We start from the raw sequence: 20,809 nt of genomic DNA, 5'->3' as shown, positions 1-20,809 counted from the left end.
AATGCTACATAATGGAGCCGTTGTGTGGTGGTTTTGGAAGGAACTGATGGAAACCATCAGTCCTCGCTCATCACACACACATACACACAAACATGTGCTTAAACGCCCATTCAACGGGTGGAAGAAGTAAGGTAATGGATGGAGGAAGGGGGAGACCGACAGATGGAGAGAGGGAGGTAGTGGGAGCCTGGAGCAGTAAGCTGTAATTGAAGTTAATCGTCCTGTGATTACTGTGTGTGTGTGTGTGTGTGTGTGTGTGTGTGTGTGTTGTATACACTTCTTTTTGTGAACTCTCTCTCGTTTAGTTTGCTCCTGGGATTTCTGCCTACTTTAATCCAGACTAAACCAAGCTTTTGTCTTTACTGTGTTCTTTTCATCTTCCTCATTCTCCTCTCCTCGTAACACCGGGTCTGTCAGGTCAGCATCTTTCTTAGACTTTCTACTCACAGGACTGACAGCAGGCCACAGCAGAATACTCCTTTGGGGAGAACATTGATCCTGTTCCCTTGAAGATGTCTGAAAAATTGACATTTATTTAGTATGATAAATGATAGGATTGATTACAGATGCAGTTACCTAAAAAGATAAACACACAATCACATAATGCAGTGTTTACTTACAGCTCTTGGAGGCCAGTGAGATGATCTAACAGGCTGGTATCAAGGGAGGAGATGTGGTTCTTGGACAGATCTCTGGGGGAACAAATATATGCACATTTAAAATGGGGGCAAGCTGAGTGAATGCACCTACACACAGAAGTAATTTATAATACAGAGTGATTGTTCAAGGCCTGGGAAATGAAATGTAATAATAGAAAAGGAGAAAAAGGGAAATGCTGGGGTCATATGAATGCCAATTTAGATATATGCAATCAGAAACTTTTGGAGGTGCTGAAGAATAACACATGAGTTTCTGGTCTGTATTTTCTTTGCAAAGATGCACCATAACACGGGTGCCATCAAGTAAAAAGTTTTCTTTTTTTCAATCATAGTTTAAGGAATAAAAGTATATTTTCAAAAAAGCCTTTCAATGAGAAAGAAGAGGAAACTCTTCAGTGCATGTGCATGGTGTTACCTAGATATGGAGACCAAGTCCAGAATCCAAAGAAAACAAAAAAATAAAAAAAGGTTAAATATGAAAATTAATTAATAAAAATATGGATGTTTATTTGGAAACTAAATAATTAAAGGAATGAATAAAAAAGAAAAATTAAGCCCACATTTTAGAGATTCATTGATGGCCGACGTGTATGTTTATATTATATCTGTTGCATTAAATGGCATATTATTTTTTACTGTCAGTTTTGGACCTCCACGGTCCAGTTACACTCAGTAAGCCACTACACAATTGTGATGATTGGCTCTGTACCATTACCATGCTGAAAAAGAGTAGGCAGAGTTTACACATTGTTTAAACTCTCAGCCAGCACATATGCCAGATGTCCTGCTTGATTTAATCTGTGTGGCCGTGGATACACCTACTAAGATGACAAAGAATTACCCTGTTGTGTTGTTTCTGCACAACACAACAGGGTAATTCTTGGTGCAAAGCAAAAAAAGGCAATCCTATATTGGTGAGAGTCTGCCTAATGCTGGTATCACTTTTTTTCTCTGTGGCATCATTATCTAATCAGTAATTAATGACTCAAACATCCTTCCTGCTTTCTCCTTCCTCCTCCCACTGGGAAAAGTTTTTCCCTCTTTTTAATTAATATGCTCCTCCCTTGCAGCTTGTCATCACTTCTTATCAAAACCTTCATTCAAAATAATTCAGTGTTTTGCTAAAAAAAAAAATAAAATCGCCAAGCCCCTTAAAAATATCTGTCAAAACTCCAAACTTTGAAAAAAATATGTATCTCATAAATGGAGATTTTTAAATTCCGTGTTCTCATTTTGTAACACCGATTTCAAGACAGCAGCCCAAAAGCCAAAGGTGTTGAAATCTTGATGACATCATCAGGGTTAATTTATTAGACTTTAGAATGCATGATCAATAAAATAAGCATGTGTGCAATGAGTGGAGTGCCCCTTTATGCCTGAGTCAAGTTTACTTAGGCAGCCCTGAATCATGCCTTGGGCAAAGAATGGCTTTCCATTATCAAACCGTATATGAGAAGCGATGCAGCTTTAGTCCTTCAGAAAGAACGAGCACATGTGAAGTGCTTACTGATGTGAGGTAGTTACATGTGTACATATGATGTGAAGAGTTTTTGTGCTACTGAGATTCATTTTTTAATACAACAATGTAAAATAAGCCTGTTTTTAAGCTACAAGGAAATAAATCCATTCTTCTCTGACATTCATATATTTATATATTGCACTTGTATGAAAAAGCCATCCTAATTTACCCCACTTCAAAACAGCATGCGTTAAGGTGACTGCTGGTTTTAGCTTTCTTACCTTGTTGTGTTTGTCATGTCTGTCCTCACACAAATTAGGTAAACCACTCACTTTTCACACATTTTTTTTCCTCCTTTATTGTTGAAAAAAAGGAACAAGGCCTGATGCCGAGCCAAAATGTGAGAGCCAGCAAGCTGAGTTGAGTGTGGCAATATGAAATTTCCTAAATCAAGACATTTATTTCATAATTGCATGGATACAATTTTGACAAAGATTTTTTTTTCCCTGTATTAACTACTCTTCTTCCTTCCTTATAAATCTTAGGTACAAACATGCACTGGAACATAACCAGTACTGGCTCTGTTAGGCTAAAACTAATATATTGGTCCATAGCAGATTTTAATTTATATAAACATAATACAGAAAACATGTTTGCTTAAAGAACTGTCACCAAAAAAAATATTAGGAACCTATATTACAGCTAAAAAATGATGTTCTCTAAAGGACAAACTACAGAATGCAACATTGTCAAAAACCTATACTAAATCATAAGTCTGATTTATTCATATAACTCTAATGATAACATTATAAATACACATATACTATAAACTAAATACACACTGTTATACTGCTATACATTTTGTAACTAAATCCTTGCATGTGATACTTTGTATCATGGAGCTGAAATCAGTGACAAACCAGCAGATAAATGATTAAGGAAATAAGAAAATTGGGTTGGTTAGGCAATGGAGATGGGCTAAGTGAAGTGGCTTCGGTCTCCTCTGCATTCCTTCAAAGCAAAGCCACAGCTGCACGTGAGAACGACGAGACAATCGGGAGAGAAAAAGAACAAGGAGAAGGAGACAAGAAGCCAGAGGCTGCGAGGGAACAAAAAGCACTACAACCAAAAGGGAGAAAAGAAGAAGGTGCTGGACTGCAGGAAAGCAATAAATTAAAACTAAAAAGGTTGGACTAGAGTGCTGATCGATATTTCTATTCTCAGCTGCTACGAATTCAGTAAACACAAATGAAAAACAAGATGATCTACCCGGAGGGAAATGTGAATTGGTGTGTATGGGACTGCGCTCCACTCTCTCACACTCTTTTCTCTGTGTGTGTGTATGTGTGTGTGAACAGACCAGGACGCCCGTTCCCAAAAGGAAACATCTGTACATTCCAGACAAGCTGTGTAAGAAAGATGGAGACTGAGAGAGAGAGAGCGAGTGTGTTCTCCCCTGCTAAACCCATCAGAGGATGAACAGGACCCACTAGATGACCATTCACACATTAGAAGGACATCTCACCTTATGAATTGTGTTCAACAATCATGCCACAGCAGGAATGTGTGTGTAAAATGTGTGTGTACGGCATACAGAAACTGTCTTTCACACCTTACAGGCAAGACCACATAGACAAGAGGAGATTAAATAGAGACAGTCTGTATGTGTGTTTAACATGACCATATAATGTGACCTTCACCATGTCTATTAGCAACAGACTCCTGTTCTCAGCTACCTCTGGACACACATGGTTTTAGTTACACATACACAAACACACACATACACTTTAGGTATAGGCCTGTGCACAAGCACATACACACACATACACACACACAGCACACATATGGTTCTGTTTTACTAACGGTGTGGCCAGTGATCTAACAACTCCTTATAAGGCCTGTCTGGTGCCACTTATTCTGAGCTGGAAGATGAGAACACACACACACACACACACACACACACACACACACACACACACACACACACACACACACACACACACACACACACACACACACACACACACACACACACACACCCCTCATTGACTACACACTGCTCGGGCAGAGGGAATGACACAGGAGGAGTGGGCATGTGCTCTGGAGACAATATAAATACAGGAAAGGAAACATCCAAAGTAAAAGAGAAAAAGGCTGGAATAAAAAGCACAAAGCTACTAAAGAAAACTGATATCTGTTCAATTCATCTTTTCTCCATCTGTGGAAAAAATGAGAACAAAAAAAGCCTTTAAAGCATGGTGATGAAAACTGGACTTTAGGTCTCATGATCAGACAAACTCCTATCTGCAGGCTCATGGTGGCAAAGTGGTCCAAGTCCCTATGAGCGAAGGCCAATGCTCCACTAACCCACTAAACACAGACTCCTCTGTGGTCGCTTTCATCCCACCTCAGCCTCCCTTTCCTTTGCTGCTCCCTTCCTCCCCCACTCTCCTGATTTCTCCTCTCTTTTTCCTTCTGTGGCCCTGCTGCTTTGTTTATTCCCAAAGTCTGCACGAGTCAGACGGAAAGGGGAGCAGGACACAAGTTGAGGAAGCAGTAAAAAAAATGATGGAGCTTGAGAAAATTCAGGTGTGAAGGGGAAGCAGAAGAGGAGTTGGAGGTACTAGAAGTGAGTGGCATGGGCCAGGTGTGGAGAACAATCACCCCACTGTGGGCTGTTTCGTTTGAGAGCTGCCAGCCAGCACCTCGTGCCTGCGACGAGGGGTGAGGGGGTTGGGGGAGATCGGAGTAGTCGGGTACTTTCCCTATTGCAAAAAAAAAGGGAGCGTGAAATTAACAGGGAAATGGTGTTGAAGAGGTTTGGTTTAAAAAGACTGACATTCTGCTTCACCGACTGGCTCTCCTCTACTCTTTAGAACATTCTGTCCATTTTTACAGCTGCTGTTGCTGCTGCTGCTGCCTGGGTTGTCTGGTGTCCAGTTGGCAAGTAAAGGGCAGCTGTGTGCAGCAGTTTAACACACTCATTCAAAGAATGATACACTCGCGTACAAACAAACTCTTCGACATAATGTCAATTCATGCAGGAAAAACAAAACTAATTGTTTTTTCCTAGTAAATGAAAGTGAGTCAGTGCCACATATTTGAAGTCATTAAATGTGGGTTTTAAACAAAAAATGGGCCTCTTGAGCTTCCATTACAACTGTGGTGAGACAATAAAAAGGAAAAACCAACTAATGCTTTCACTGAAGCAGTGAAGACTATGCATCATCTTACAAAAGTCTGAGAAACCACTGTCTTTGCCTATCTCTACAACCATTCATCCAGTCCACTTCAAGCTTGACAGGTGTTCTGCTGTGTACAAGTGCAGTACCCAATTTGATGTAATTTGAATGAGCTGTCCTCTTCCTGTGGATAAAAGTTGCTCTCTGTGACCACTGGTAACAGTGACTACTGGCTGCTCCACTCTGTGTGTAGGAGAGGCGGGAACACATGCACACATAGGGATGTTTATTTAGCTATCTTTGTGAAGATATTAAAGTGCATTCCCAAGTTTCTTACAATTTAAGTTTATTAATGAAATCAATGAGGTATCCTCACCCTAAACTTAATCCTAACTTTAAACATAAAAGCAACTTAACCCTTAACCCTCAAATGGTTCTTTGAAAGAAGTATCAGTTTCATCAGTTTGATGGTAAAAAATCAAACGGTTCTAAGCAAAATTAGCTGTACATTTTTTGTAATCTTGCATTTATTAGTACATGCCCATGTTGCAGTATTCTGTAGTCTATTTGTGAAGTTTGTATACTTAATCGCATTGATGAAAAAGTAAAAAACAAATGGGATGTTAGATGCTATTTATAAGCTTTTAGCACATTGCTAGATGGTTGCTAGGTATGTAAAATTCAGGTTCTGTGGATCAGAGGTGGGAAGTAAAAAGTACAAATACTTCAATAGAATGTTGAGGTATCTGTATTTTACTTGAGTGTTTATTTTTTGACAGTGTTTTTACTTCTACTCCCTACATTTTTACTCAAATATCTGGACTTTCTACTCCTTATATTTTCAGAACAGGGTTGTTACTTTAGGCTTAACACATCTGAAGGAACAGTAGCACATAAAATGCAATTCTACTGGTGTATCCATCACTGGGCCTTTTTGCATAAAAAGAGGTGAAACAGCCAAAAGCATATAATTTATGCATCATTTATAGCGCTGTACTCAGGGGTAAAGTGGGTTGAAACTACCTGGAATAGCGTTTGCGGTGCAGATGTCTGTGGTTGCAGTACTCTAGCATCTAGCTAGCGCTACAGACCGACCATAAAGCGAATAAGGTGTTGTGGCAGGTAATTTCAAATGCAACATTTCCAACAGCTGAACAAATATCAGCAAACACACAAATTGTTTGTGTGCAGTTTGTCACACATGGTGTCTGCTAGCTAAAGGTCCAGCTGCTGTATATCCCAGAATGAGAGATAACTTCACTCAGAGATGGAGAAAGATATGAAAGAGGACATGAGAGGAAAAGATGAAGAGTGGTTATGTTTAAAGGTAAGGACTGCTCAGTGGCATTTGATAAACTGGAAATTTAAAGCTTGCGTGTAAGGTCCTCATTTTTTATTCAGTCAGGTATTGAATCTGGTCTATGATGTGAAGTTATATTTTTTCATATTGTGAAATGTCCTGCAACTGAGGTATACTAACTTATGAAGTTACTTGTTATTCAAAAGTTGCATGAAAATACTCAGCAGGTTAGTGCGGGATAAATAGGTCAGCCTGCTGTACTGTGGTGAATATACAGTAAAGCTCTGTGTTGGGCTGGTGCACAGAGTCCGTGTTCATGGTCAGAGTTACGTTACATGAAACGTAGCAGAGATGAATTTGAATTTAACCTGATGATGCTCAGATTCATTCAATGAATTCCACCTTTATGTCAGCATATGGGACGATAGCTTGTGAAATATTGGGTTACATCTTGTTGAATTCAGTCGTGTAAACCAGAACAGTAAACCTCAGAGCAGCATCAGCACAGATCAGCTGATCACAGCCTGCACACAAAGAACACATACTGGATCTCATAACAGAAATTATTGTGGATAGTGATTCTTTTCCCCACACTGAGCCGGTACAACCAATCTTAGGGTTCCTCCACCTGCTGAATCCCACTTTAACCCCTGACTGTGTTCATTATTCTGTTTATGAGCTGAGGGAGAGTCCCCCTCTACAATGTAGGCGACAGCAAATAGAGCAATTTTTAGAAAAAAAATTATTTTGCTTCATTGCTCATCCTCTACACAACAGTATTCAAGCTGAGTTAGAAATAAAGTTTGTATTCCCATGTACTAATATTGTTTTATTTTTACATTAATATAGCACGAGGTTCAGTTAGTTTTGCAGAAAAATAGTTGGTAGAAACATCCTCCAATACAGCCTGTCCTACAGTACATTTTAGAGCACGTACTTTTTCACGAATCAGTACTTCAACTTTCACCAGAGTATTTTTTAATACATGTATCTGTACTTCTTCTTAAATACAGTTCTACAGTCCTGTTCTTTTGCCACCTCTGTAGTAGATATAAATCAATTAATAAATAAATGAAAGGATGTTTTCATAAGGTGTGGATATGTAAAGGCTAAAAACACGTCATTTTAGCCTCTTGCTAGCGTTGTCAGGCAAAATGATGACATCATAACACATCATGCATAATTCAACTTTTGTGAATATAAATTAAATGTTATTGTAGTGAAATTTTTAAAAAGTTATTTTATATGGTGTCTTAGGTACAAAAGTGTTAGGTGTCCATTGCAACTTCTGATGGTCTAGGATGGCTTCATGGTCAAAGAAACAAACACACAAATGGATATTTTCCATGTTATAGTGAGATTTTTTTGGTGCATATGTTGTTTTGTAAAGCACTTTGAGCTGCAAAGTTGAAAAGTGCTATGAATAAAGTTTTGATTTTTGATTGGTGACAACCAGAATCTCCATGTTTAGCACAGTCACGTTTTGAACAGGCACAACATACACACATTCAGCAAGAGTATCTTCTTCAAAACAGTAAAATTATAACTGCCTGCATGTGACAAGTTTAAATTGTAGCTAACAAAAAATAACATGTTACACTGTCCCAAAAAACAAGCTCCGCACTGGCTGATACTGAAATGAAAAATCTAGAGAGGTTTGTGCTTTGAATACAAAACACAGTGGGTAAAGATCCCTGAAAACTTTACAACAAATGTAAACAAATGTTTGATTAAATATTGGCACGATAAAACCTGCTTCCACTGCTTCTCATTCTGTTATATTTCCGATACACACCAGTGTGAGTAATCATGTGATTATGAGCAATGGCTTCTCTATCATCACTGTCAACCTCAATCATATTGAGATATTATTCACATATTTATCCACAAATTTTAGTCATGTATTTATGTAAGTGGCATTTGTAGTATCAAAATGAACAAGATGCATGAATCATAAATAAATCATTAAGATTTCCAAAATGCTCCACAAGCTGCACAAGTGCACCTCGCAATCCATGCCGTGCCATGAAAAAATGTGTGCTAATACACACTGGAGGTGATAAACCTCAATCCTCAGTGGTAGTATATATACCTAGGCAGACCATTTACATGACCACAGTATGCATGTTTTCAGTTACCTTCAGTTACATCTGCAATTTAAACATACACACATAAACTGGTCTGCTATAACTGTGCTAAGTAAAGGTAACCCACAGACTGTATATAAAAGATGGACATAGCCAATACTACATCACTGATTGGTTAGTAAAGCTGCATCCTGAAGCCATGAGATGAGCAGTTTGTTGAGCAAGTGGTGGATCTGACTGAAAAGGGACACTGCACACTCACACAAGCCCACAACTTATCAGTCACAAGGTATGTCCTCCCAAAACCTTCCCTCTAATGCCTGTTTCATGAAAGAATTTATAAAATAAACACCCTGCTTTACTTGATAAGACACAAGACTACTTACTGAGACCACAAAAACACATCAGGAAAATGTTTACTGAGGCCATAGATCAAGGGAGCTGAGGGATGTTTTTCCAGAGACTTCTGTACAATCAGACTATACCTGCTGGCTATTACAAAAGTTTAAGGCACTTGCATAATGGTTTAATGTTTTAGACTTGGAATCTAAATCCATCTTTTACATACAGTCTATGAAGTAATCCTAACAAGGGGGATCGTTTTTTTTTTTTCTTGTTTCATAATAAATCTAATTTCCTCACTGCAGCTTCAATGCATCATGCAGGTTGCATTTGCATTTTGTTCATATTTTTTTTTGTTCTTCTGTGTAAAACTAACACGACATGTGCTCCTACATATTTCAAGCATTGCTCTTAGACTTTGTTCTCATATATCTGGCCTAAGGCTATCGAACTGTCTGTGTAGAGTACTTTAGAGACTAGCATTTTTGATTAATTTATCTTATATTTGTAACAGCTGCAAGCTCCACATAAACTGATGCAACAAGTGAAGCGGGAACAGTGGCAACAACAGAGAACACAAAAAAATGAAGTCTGTCACCTCCAAAACCGTAGAGACAAGCAGAGTTTCAGCAGCCCTGACAACAGAGGCTGGCTGCCAGCACAATCTGTGGTGAAGACGATGACTACTTCATCTTTTATCTTCTGATTTGTCTCTGTTACTGTGCTCTCTGCTTGTTGACTCAGTTTCAGGTTCATTGGCATGAAATCAACACAGAGAATCCTCTGTGCTCACAAATAATACAATGGATCATACAATTTGGATTACTTCATTTTTCTTATGCCTGTGTTTTAGTTTCATTTTCTTTCGGTCAATTTTGACAAGGTTGCATAAGAAAACAACTGCAAGGACTGGCAGCTAATTCACATTTCTTAACTGGGAAATGGAAATGGGCTTGTTATGAATTTTAATCACGTCCTTGGATTGAATGTAAATCAAACACTGTGCTGATTAGCATTTCATTACGGTTTTTGGCAGGTTTGTAATCCCAAGTTTAGAGGCTAACAATCCAGTTTTCAATTTTCACCCTCATAGGTCCTTATTAACATTTAGCCCATGAACTGCAGCGTGTTATTCTGGGATGTCTTTAAGTCTTTGACTCTCTGCAATTGTGAACAGGCTACACAAACAGGATGTGTTTCTGCAGTTCTTTCATAAACACACAAAGACACGCACAAGCAAAGGCGTTGAGCACGCACGAGCTACACACAGAAACACACACACACACATTTTGGCTGTTTATATCTAAATGCAGGGAACAAAATCCAATTATTTCTGTCTTTTTTTTATTTATTTAGTTTTAATGGGTTAACAGGAGGGAGAAAAGTGTTTTTTTTTTAACTGGGGTAAAAGTCAAATGTTTCCTTTGTGGTCAACACCTGCATATGCCTGTTTCATTTTTCTCTCTAGCTGTATAACTTGGGGGAAAATGCCCCTAGGTTATAAAATAAAGCTATAATCTACACATGTTTCATCTTTATTTTCTATTCTCCAATTTTCACATTAAAAATCAATGCAGATGTTAAATATCACACTGGAGAGTCAGCAGCGTTTAAAAAACACATAAGGCAGTCCTTGTAACTGAAACTGGTTTGTGTTTTGCCAAAGTGAATCCATCTGTCTTGATTGAAAAAATGCTAATGCAGCCCTAATGTTCAAAAAAACCTGAAGCATGACTTCATAAGCATCAGCCATAGCATGAGCATACAGCATTTTGATGAATTACTTTAATTAAGAAATCATGTTTCATGAGTATCAAGGGTATTTTATAAAATTTGACCAGTTAATGCAATTTTTGCCTTTTCCCCCCAGTAATCTCTAACATGCAATCTCTGTTCTGTTTGTAACTGCTGCCTTAGAGTAGCTAGGTGTGTCTGTTTCACAGCAAGACGTTTGCATTTTTCTGCATTTTACACAACCTGAATGCCCTCGCTGATTTGATGTTGTTAATTATGCTGTACGTCAGATAAGTAGCATTTATTCTGCATGAACACTGCACTCTGTCCACCTGTACAAATCAAATGTCCATTTATCTCCACACTTCATCTGCCCTTATTTTCTTGGAGTCATAATCGCACCAAAAGCAAAATGCCACCACTATCTCCAGGTTCACAAAAATGCATTATTAAATCATCAGCTACACCTTTTTATATTTGGTCATACCTTATATATTTTGTTAAATGCATGGATGCTTGGTACACACTGAACACAAAAGTGAACAAGAAGCACTCTGAGAGCGCAAACCTCTGCCAAGGCAGTGTGCTCTCTGGGTAGTATTTGCTTTATGGGAAAAGTATTGTATATTATATATGTTTGTTTTATTCTCTTTGTTCTTTTTAAATGTACCTTAAGAAATTTGTAGTGCCGTAAAAACAAGGTAAGGGTAGCATGTTTACTCTGATTACACAAACATTATGTAGGAGTAGGTAATGGATAATAGGTACTGATTTGTCAATACTGGACATGAATAATTTGAGCTTATTACACAATATCAGTATATTTCTAACTAGGCAGCTCCTTCTCTTTCTCTTGACAGTACTTTCTTTAATGATATAAAGCATTTTGGAATCAACTTGAAAGAAAAGCAGGTGTGAAATGTAAAAATAAGATCAGAGGTCAAATGTGACATGATATTTGGATGCAAACAACAATGTGATATTTAGAAGCTCCATACACGAGTATCATTTCCGAAATGGTGCCAGTACAAATAAAGGCAGTAGAATTATAAGCATAGTTTAAGCATAAAATATATTTTATGAAAGTTTGACCTTATTTGACCTTGAAGAATCAAAAACATAACCTCCTTAGCAGAGGTAATCGATTAGGGCCCAGTCACATAGGCCTAAAGACTAGGGAAATGTGTTCCTAGGTGAAACTGGTCACAAAGAGGTATTCAGTGTTGCACTGAAAACCTCCTTCAATTTGCTTTGATCACCAGCAGACTGCTGCAGTTGCCTATAGGTTTGCAAGGAATAAGCCGACCTGTCTGCGAGCAGTCGTGAAACTTGAAAGAAATGCAACACAATCTGGAAACAGAGAACGTTCGCCTTCAAAGTAAACGTTGTGCCTTATTGCTGCAACCACAATATTTCAAAAGGCATAGGGTGGCATATTCCATGCAAACTACAGTATAGGCAACTGTGGCAGTCTGCTGGTGTTCAGAAGGAGATTTCTGGTGCAGCACCCACTTTGTGACCGATTTCACGTATTGGCAGGCCACAACCTCCACAGCCACTCACCAGGAGTCCATATTTCCCCCTAGGAGTACGTGACTGAGGTCTAAGAAACTATGCATTTTTCTAAATGGCAACAAAAACATACTTTGGCAAGTTCTAACAAACTAGTCAAACCAAGTGGAACAACTGTACAAATGATACCTTTACTCACTCTGCTAAGGGCTCCAGGGTGAAATTGAAGGTAATTTACTAACACCACTCCACTATTTAGAAAAAACTGAAAAAAGTCCAAAGACAAGTGAAAGGCTCTTAGAGAAAAGGTCACACATACAGTCCTTTCTCTACACTATTTTTTCAGATTGGCAAAAAAAAAAATAAATCCTCCAATTTAAAAAAGGAGGACTGTGAAAATAAGGTGCAGACGCAGACCCAGACAGACTGGATTCGAGCAACTGTAACATGTATCACTCTGAAAAATGAGAATTACCAGATTCAATTAAGTTACCATTCAAAACAGAATCACAGAGTGTACTGTACATGCAGAGGGAGCGTAATGTGACAGAAACCACGAATAAGATGAGAAAAAGGGATTCCCATTTGCAACAGGACTGACAGAAAGAAAGACGCTTGAGAGATATGAGTCATTACGACATGTTTGCATTGAAGCCTAGATGAGTGTGATGGAAGTTTGGAATGCAAGTGAAAGAACTCCAAGAAGACTAGAGGCATGAACATCAAACTCCAGGGCTTTTCTTTTTTTCCTTATTATGTAGGTGAGCAAGTATGTACTGATGCAATCATGATTCTGAATGCAACTTAAGGAAATCAGCCCAAAAATATTTTTGTGACAGAAGTGGATCTTTCAGCAGGATAATGATCAAAAGCATCCCGTTGAAACCATATTTTCTCAAGAAGAAAATCAAAGAATAACTTTGATACCCAAAGGAAGATCGTAGATGCTGTGGTGTGAATACACTGAAAGCTCCGCTGGGAATGTAAGCAGGAAGATTTTTCCACAGTTATTGCAGAAATGATTCAATGCTCAGATGAAGTCCAATTTTAATAACGGCAAACTACATATTAAAAGTGCTCTAACTTTGATGAAGCCACAACTGAGTTCAAGTACTTTCTATGTTGTCATTTTTAAATATATGTCTGCTGTGTTTTTAGATCTGACAAACAATTTTTTCTAGCATATTATATATCATAATTTTCTAGAATATGTCTTTTCTTTACAATAAATACCACTACATCTTTAATGTTTTTAAGTGTTTTAAAGATTTACTGGGAACACTTTAAATCCTGAGTGGACAATAACTTTAAAAAACACTAGTGCCATTTTTATATTTTTAGCATAGTTATTTCTATCAAACCCTCTCTGCATATTAACAACCATGAACGGTGTGACTGATTTGAGTGAACATCTCAGTTACTCGTTTTGAGGGATTTTAAAGCTTAAAATTAACTCTTTCAGGCAACAGTTTGTGGTATAACAGTCCTGGTATACAGGACTGATGTTAAAATAGTTATCTCAATTAATTTGATTTATAAGTAGCATGACGGAGCATGCACTTAAAGTATTTACAACTGCATGAGTTAAAAATCAAGAAAAATATATATATCTCCCGCACTGTGAAAATCAACCCTGATCTCAAAAGGAGAAGATACTGACTATAGAATAAAAACTATATTTTATCCTTTGTGTCACGCTGTTACTTCCTAGTCTGCATATGTGATTCTTTTTCAGGCTTTTCTGTCTGTGGACACAACACATCTGGCTGAAGTTTTGCAGGATGAATTGCAGTCAACTATGTGAACAATACCCACATGTGTATGACAGAGCAGTGTATTTTGGTTGGAAGTTGTGAGAGAAAAAAAAGGGTTGCAGTGCTACAAACTTACAAAAGTTTTAAGGTCCTTCTTGATTAGATGCAATCAATCTGTACGTTAACATTCCATGCTCATGTATGCTTTAATTATCAGTCACAGGACGCTGGTATTTGACTTGCAATATGAACTGCCTTGAAGTGACAACTGTTGGGAATTGGTGCTTTATTAATAAAAACGGAAGTGATTTGAACTGAAGTTGTAGGAAGAAAAATGGGCAGCTGTGGCTTGGGAGGCAGAGTGGGTCATTTACTAGTCAGAAGCTCAGTGGTTTGATCTTGAGCTCTTTCACTTTGCATGTCAAAATGTCCTTGAGGAAGATACTGAACTTCAGTAGTCCCTGATGAAATAATGTGTGTGTGTGTGTGAGAGTCTCTGTGTGTGGGTGACTATGTACTGTAAAAACAATTTGAGTGACAAGGAAAGGTACATATAAATACCAGCCCATTCACTAGATCATGCTGATCCAATCCTTCCAGCTAATTTTACTATGCAGTCTTTCTTAATGCCACTGCTGTTTTTAATCCTGGGTGCACAGATGACACTCCACACAGTCTTGCCCATTTGCAAAACTCTTGTCTTATGCATTTGTGAGTGTCAAGACCTGCCAGGATATGCTGATTTTTGAGCAGTCAGATGGTACCAAAAACTTTTTTGATGTTAAATGATTCTTTTTTTTTTTTTTTTTTTTTACAGCTAACTTTCATATCCTATGGGTAGTACAAGTCCACCTCTTCCAAACAGACCAGGGGTCAGATTATCATAAAGTAACACCAATCTGTACGTAGCAATAAAACATACCTGAGGACACTGCAAACTCGCAAGTGAGAAACACCCTAAGAAACCTTCAGAGACGATGCCAAAACATCACCACTCAGACACACGACTTTCCTTTTCAGCCTGCTGCCACTCCACTAAGTTAATAATAAAACGAGACATTTCTGGCACCACCGGCTGAAAAGTACTAAGTGCATGAAGGCTGACAAAAGCCACAGGCTAAAAGGCATCCATTTCTTTCTGCTGCTATGAAGCATTAAAAGTCAGGTATAATTAATTGCAAGCGCTCATAATTTCATTCACCAGTTGAAGAATTGTTAGGGGGTCAGCACCCATCACATTTTAATGCAAAAACTCAGCATAAAGGCACACCAGCCTTTATGCTGACTTTTTTGGTGTTTTTGTTGTTGTTGTTGTTGTTGCTAAAGGCATGGGCAGGCACACACAGTGAAGAGGAAGGATGGGAGCTGCCTCTTCTTCTTCTCTCCGGTTCTTTCCTCATTCTCTTATTTATATCTGCCTGGAATGTCTGCACTTCTGTGAGTGATGTAATCAGTTACTTTTGCCATGGTAACACAACAAATTCTCCCCTGCATATGGTCAGTACATTCAATCTTTCCCACTTCATTAAAGTCGCTCAGTGTGTGTGTGTGTGTGCGTGTGTGTGCAAGTAGGTGGTTGTAAAGCTGATAACCACCTTTGGATCTGGAGATTAGAACAGAAAGGGAATGCAGGAGACAGTGAGAACATTTTTGATTTTAGAGTCCTATTTGTTCAAAAGCTGTCGTGAAGCCTCATGACCTATACAAAGCTCCCAGAAAACAAAACAGTTTCTAAAGTATATCGGCCTGCCTGCAGTGGGTCTGTGTACGGTATGTGCATCTTGCTGTCATGGCAACACCACAAAATCCTCCTAGCCGGAACAGATAGGAGATGGTATGCAAGACCACGTGTGTATTTACATTTCAAACAAACTGTGCCACTGCCTGAGACACAGTCTGTAACAATGCTGAAGAACTAAAGAGTTACATGGCCTGAATAATAACTACATGCTTTGATAGTAAGTTCCTCGGTATACTCTGCGGTACGTTTCTTCTATCTAACTGGGACAAAGTGTGGAGCCTACAGCTACACAGTAGTTCACAGCATTTAATGCGGCTGAAACTGAAAAGCAAAGTTAATAGAAAGTATTTTGTGCTTATAGTGCAAGTACAAAGCATGGTCTTCAGTGCTACATTTATATATTTTACATATATATACATACATATGTATGTAACTCATCTCTCATGTGTATCTAAGACTATTTGTTTTTATACACTAGTAACCAGGGTGACACAGCATTTGCAATATATATATATATATATATATATATATATATATATATATATATATATATATATATATTTTGCAATTAGAGGCAAGTTTGTATGACTATCTGATACAATTATTTCCAGAAACAACACACCAAACAAAAAAACTTCTACTTCCCCAGGACTTGCACAGCACTGTGATGATTTGTGTCCCAACAATATTCAAACAAAACAAAGGCACATTTAAAAACCTGCGTTTCATTTCACAAGTATTTCCCAGAACTGCAAAACTCTCCGTATGAAGTGTTAAGAGATTTTATTATGTGTGTGGGTTGGAGCAGATGGACTCGTGTAACGGGAATGCTTTTCTGCAGTATGTTAAAATATTTCACAGCCACTGGATGTTTTTTTCCCGCCAAGGGTGTGTCTAGAACATTTAGATTTGGGGCCAGATAGGGGCATGGACAGAAGCGAGAGGAGCCAGTGTTTGATGGATACAAAATTAGTTTCATTAAAGTATCGGTGTAGGGGACGCATTCTCGCTTCAGTTATACTGCAGTAATGTGACACATTAGACAGGCCCGGAGAAGGAAAGGAGAAAAGAATTGGTGTCAGAAAAGCTCTTTGCTATCAATTCTTCAAATGGAAATGTGGAATTTTTACTGAAAGGAAAGCAGGAATTAAACAGAAAAGGCACAAAACCCATTTAGACCTACAGCATGTGTTCACAGCACATTAACATCCCTATGACGACGGCTTGATCACAGAGACTTTTCCTGCACCTATCTTTCTTGAAGCGGTGAATGCTCTCTAAAGCAAGCCTCAGTTAAACTGAATTTCATGGTGAGAGACACCATTACACTGGGTCCTTTTTCAGTTTTTTTCCACAGCTAAATAATTCTAATATATGTGGACTCACATATATTAATAGGTGTCCTTAATCCTCTTAGCATACAGGTATGCTAAGAGGACTAAGGACAAGATGACTAAAGAGTAAAATATATAAATAAAACCATCTTTATCTGTTGATCTCTAAAGAACAGTCATTTACTGTGAGGACTGAGGTCACATATATTCAAGCTCAAATCCATAGTTTGTTGGCTCTTCCGAATTACCAAATTCACATACAACAGCGACAATAAACTAGCTTGACACTGCACCGAGAAAGACCAGTGTGTTACTGCCTGTTCATTTCTGTGGTGGTTAACTGCTCCAAAGTCACATTTTTAAGTCCTGTAAAAGTCTCTTAAATATAACTGTTTATTACCATTATATTAAAAAATGACCTGCAAAACCTGCTCTGCACTTAGTAAAGATTCATGGTAGTCTTACTGACTCTTCGCCACATCTACAAAAAAAAAAAAAAGGTAAAAGGACAAAGATGATTTTAAGAGAAGAGTGCTAAAACCCCAGTCCTGAACTCTTATCTCTCTGCCTCAGACAGACTGAAGGCCATTATCTAGACAAGTCTCTGCAAGTAAATGACCTTTTTAATTCTTTAAAGCCCAGCCTGTAGCAATATTAAATGAATACCACTAAGTTCTCCATTTGATCTTAGCTGGATAGCTCTCCCTTCTGTGAAATCAGAGTTAATTAAGAGCAAAATATTTGTGTCTCAGCCATGTGTCTGCCTACTGACTAGGAGTAGGACACAAATGGCCAAATTAGAAGGGACAGTTAAGTTCAGTCAATCACCTCCATGTATGGCTTTTGCTGGTACAGTAGGGCTAAGGAGGTTGATCTACTTTGATGCAATTAACACTCCAACAGAGTCCAACATGAGATATTAACATTCACATAAATAAGAGACAGATTTTGCAGCAGTCTTTCTCTAATTTATGTCTCCTAACAAAGCACTTTTCTTCTTTTATGCAAATACTACCGTCAAGTGACAATATGGAATCATGTTGAAAGCAGAAGCCCTCTATACAATAAATAAAAACAGTGTACGTGCAGAGTTTTATTTACTTATAAAACCCAGTGTAAGCAGTAGTATCATGCTCATTTTGTGCCCTAAAGCAAGGCCAGCCCAAAATAATGTCCACTGATTATGTGCCTGGTATTTATAGTAAACGTTTAAGTTAAATACTGTAAAGAAAGGTAGTTTCAGTGAAAATAAATAATGAATAACATATGGCTTCCATCACACAGAACAGAATGTTCTGCTGGAGCTGCACTAGAGGCTGATCTAATGATCTGCTCCACAAGCACCACTTCAGTTTCTGGTCACCAACTCATTAATACCAAAAAAACTAAAAATAAAGATGCAAAAGTGCACATGCTAAAACACACACACAAACACACACACACACACACTAGCAGCCTGGCTTTTGACATACAAAGATAACCTAAAAGTATGTTAAATATTATTATTATTCTTCTCAGTATTGCCAGCTTGTCTCCATGTGATATTTATTTCTCAATCTACTGTTCATATTTTCCCCAACTACACTGCGCATCCTGCAGTCTTTCAAAGCCACCTTAATCCAGTTTCCACATCTGTCAGAACGCTCACGCGCACATGACGCCGCAACTTATTGTTGTCCAATCTACTAATTACTGTATCGATTGCTTGGATAATTATAAATGCTAATACCATAAATGTTTTGATGACATGCCAAAATAAAAACAAACAAATCAAAACCAAAAACTTCTCGCTAAAAGCGATACTTTGAGTTTACTGGCGTTGTTCCACCAACAGCCCAAAACGAAATGATGACATATTTCCACTGATTTCAAATGCAGAAAACAAGCGAACACATTTTAAAAGCTGGAGTCAGCAAAAACCTTTTGCTTGTCTGATTCACAAGAAGCTCTTATGATTAAGTCTGATTATTTTCCAATCAGTTGGCCTAATTGATTAAATATTTAACTCCAACGTAACTACTATAGGACAATAACATCAATAATAAATCCATAAATCAAATGATGTTGGGTGTTTGGAATAACAGGATACAAGTATATGGGGATGCAGTGTAAATCCATGTGATATAACAAACACGTTTGTAAACAAGACCCCATTTAAATCAAACTGTTCCGTCTGTTGCACTTGTTTTTTCGGGGCGATGGTTATCACTAAAGTTGGTCAAACTGAGTGAAAAGTCTCCACCGTACATTCATATCCTCTACAGCCTTTTGGGGTTCTTTACTTACAACACATTGGTGGCCAGCGGGATCTCTTCCGCCGCTGGGGCCCTTTCCAACCCGATGTTGGAGCAATTGACGACGCAGGACTGCAGGGGCCCCGCCAGCGCACAGCTGCAGTTAACGGGACAGGGACTGCAGCTCTTGCCGCCGTCCCCCTGCGCCGCGGAGCCCCATACCTCCAAGCAGCAGAGCGCCACAAGCAGACTGGAAAAGAAACTAAACCTCGGGAGGCAGACGCCATGTTTTCGCTTGGATAAAGTCTGTCCATTTCCACAAGGCATAGCTCACTCACATCTCATCGCCTCTGATGGTGTAAGTCCTCACAGTCTGGGAAGGAACAAAATGCACGGAACAAAAGCAAAAACACGCGCGTCCTTTTTCCACGGCTTTCATGTAAAGAGACAAAAACTGAAGAAGGCATCAACTTTTTGACACCGTTATCTGCCTTGAATCTCCCCAGCGTTAGATTTCTTCTCGTCCTGTCCCCGTCCTCTAAAAATGTAACGGAGCTTTTCCAGAATTCTTTGAGGAGAAAAAAAGTTTTGGAGAACTTCCTCTCTCCTCCTCTTTCCACTTCATGCAGTTCCTTGGGCCGCCGCCGAGACCTGGCTCATAGCCGAGTTTTCCTTCTCAGTAGATTGAATACAATATTAGAATGATTAACAGTAAAAAACAAACATTTAAAGTAAAAGTAACTGAATAAAACAACCAAACTTATTATTTAATAATTACTGGCAAACAGAGTTTTCTGGTTTCCAAATAACCAAAATAGTATCAAATAAACAGTTTTAATGTTCACATATAATCTCATAAATTTGTGGTAGTTTTTCTCTCATGAGGGTTACTTCTGGTTAGGAGGGCCTGGGTAAAACTTTTATGGATTTTCTCACTTAATAAAGTAATAAAGTAAACAGCCAACTGCAGAGGACCCTCTATAATTGTTCTCTTGCCCAAATGGCAACGTGGCTTTGATCAGCTTCAAGCATCATTTATAAAACAAATGGAATGCTGTGCAATATGTAAAGCACAACATAATGCAATGATTTAAAAATCATTTAATTCCCACATTTGCTTGAAATTAGTAAGACAAAATGTAAAATGCTGAAAGTAGGAAATGTTATTGTTTTTTTGTTTTGTTTTGAGAAGGTGTGTGTGTGTGTGTGTGTGTGTGTGTGTGTGTGTGTGTGTGTGTGTGTGTGTGTGTGTGTGTGTGTGTGCGTGTGTGTGTGTGTGTGTGTGTGTGTTAAAGTCAGTACCACAGTTGCGTATAAAAACAGATTTCCAAATGAGTCCGACTCCTTCAGAACTGAGGATGGGGAGTTGACAGTCTGTGAAAGACTGCATGGGAAAATTGAATAAGGCTTTCATCATCTGTAGTATGTAATATCACTGACACATTAAAAGAATGAGAAGAAAAGTGCAGGC

At 38.4% G+C, this 20,809-nt stretch overlaps 1 protein-coding gene across 1 annotated transcript in view; it reads right to left on the bottom strand.

The window, feature by feature from the left end:
• The window catches only part of pkd1a (polycystic kidney disease 1a), a 76,750-nt gene extending 56,888 nt beyond the window's left edge, over positions 1–19,862 (bottom strand). Inside the window, exons 1-3 of the mRNA XM_030730865.1 lie at positions 19,391–19,862; positions 621–692; positions 448–516 (exon numbers count right to left, since the gene is read on the bottom strand). Of these exons, the coding sequence (XP_030586725.1) occupies positions 448–516; positions 621–692; positions 19,391–19,665 (416 nt within the window). The 5' untranslated portion in view covers positions 19,666–19,862. The remainder of the gene's footprint in view (positions 1–447; positions 517–620; positions 693–19,390) is intronic.
• Between the last annotated feature and the right edge of the window lie 947 nt (positions 19,863–20,809).

The sequence above is a fragment of the Archocentrus centrarchus genome, chromosome 1 (genome assembly GCF_007364275.1).
Source record: "Archocentrus centrarchus isolate MPI-CPG fArcCen1 chromosome 1, fArcCen1, whole genome shotgun sequence".
Classification (NCBI taxonomy): domain Eukaryota; kingdom Metazoa; phylum Chordata; class Actinopteri; order Cichliformes; family Cichlidae; genus Archocentrus; species Archocentrus centrarchus.
Note: the sequence above shows the minus strand (reverse complement) of the source record. Positions and strands in the feature narration are given on the sequence as shown.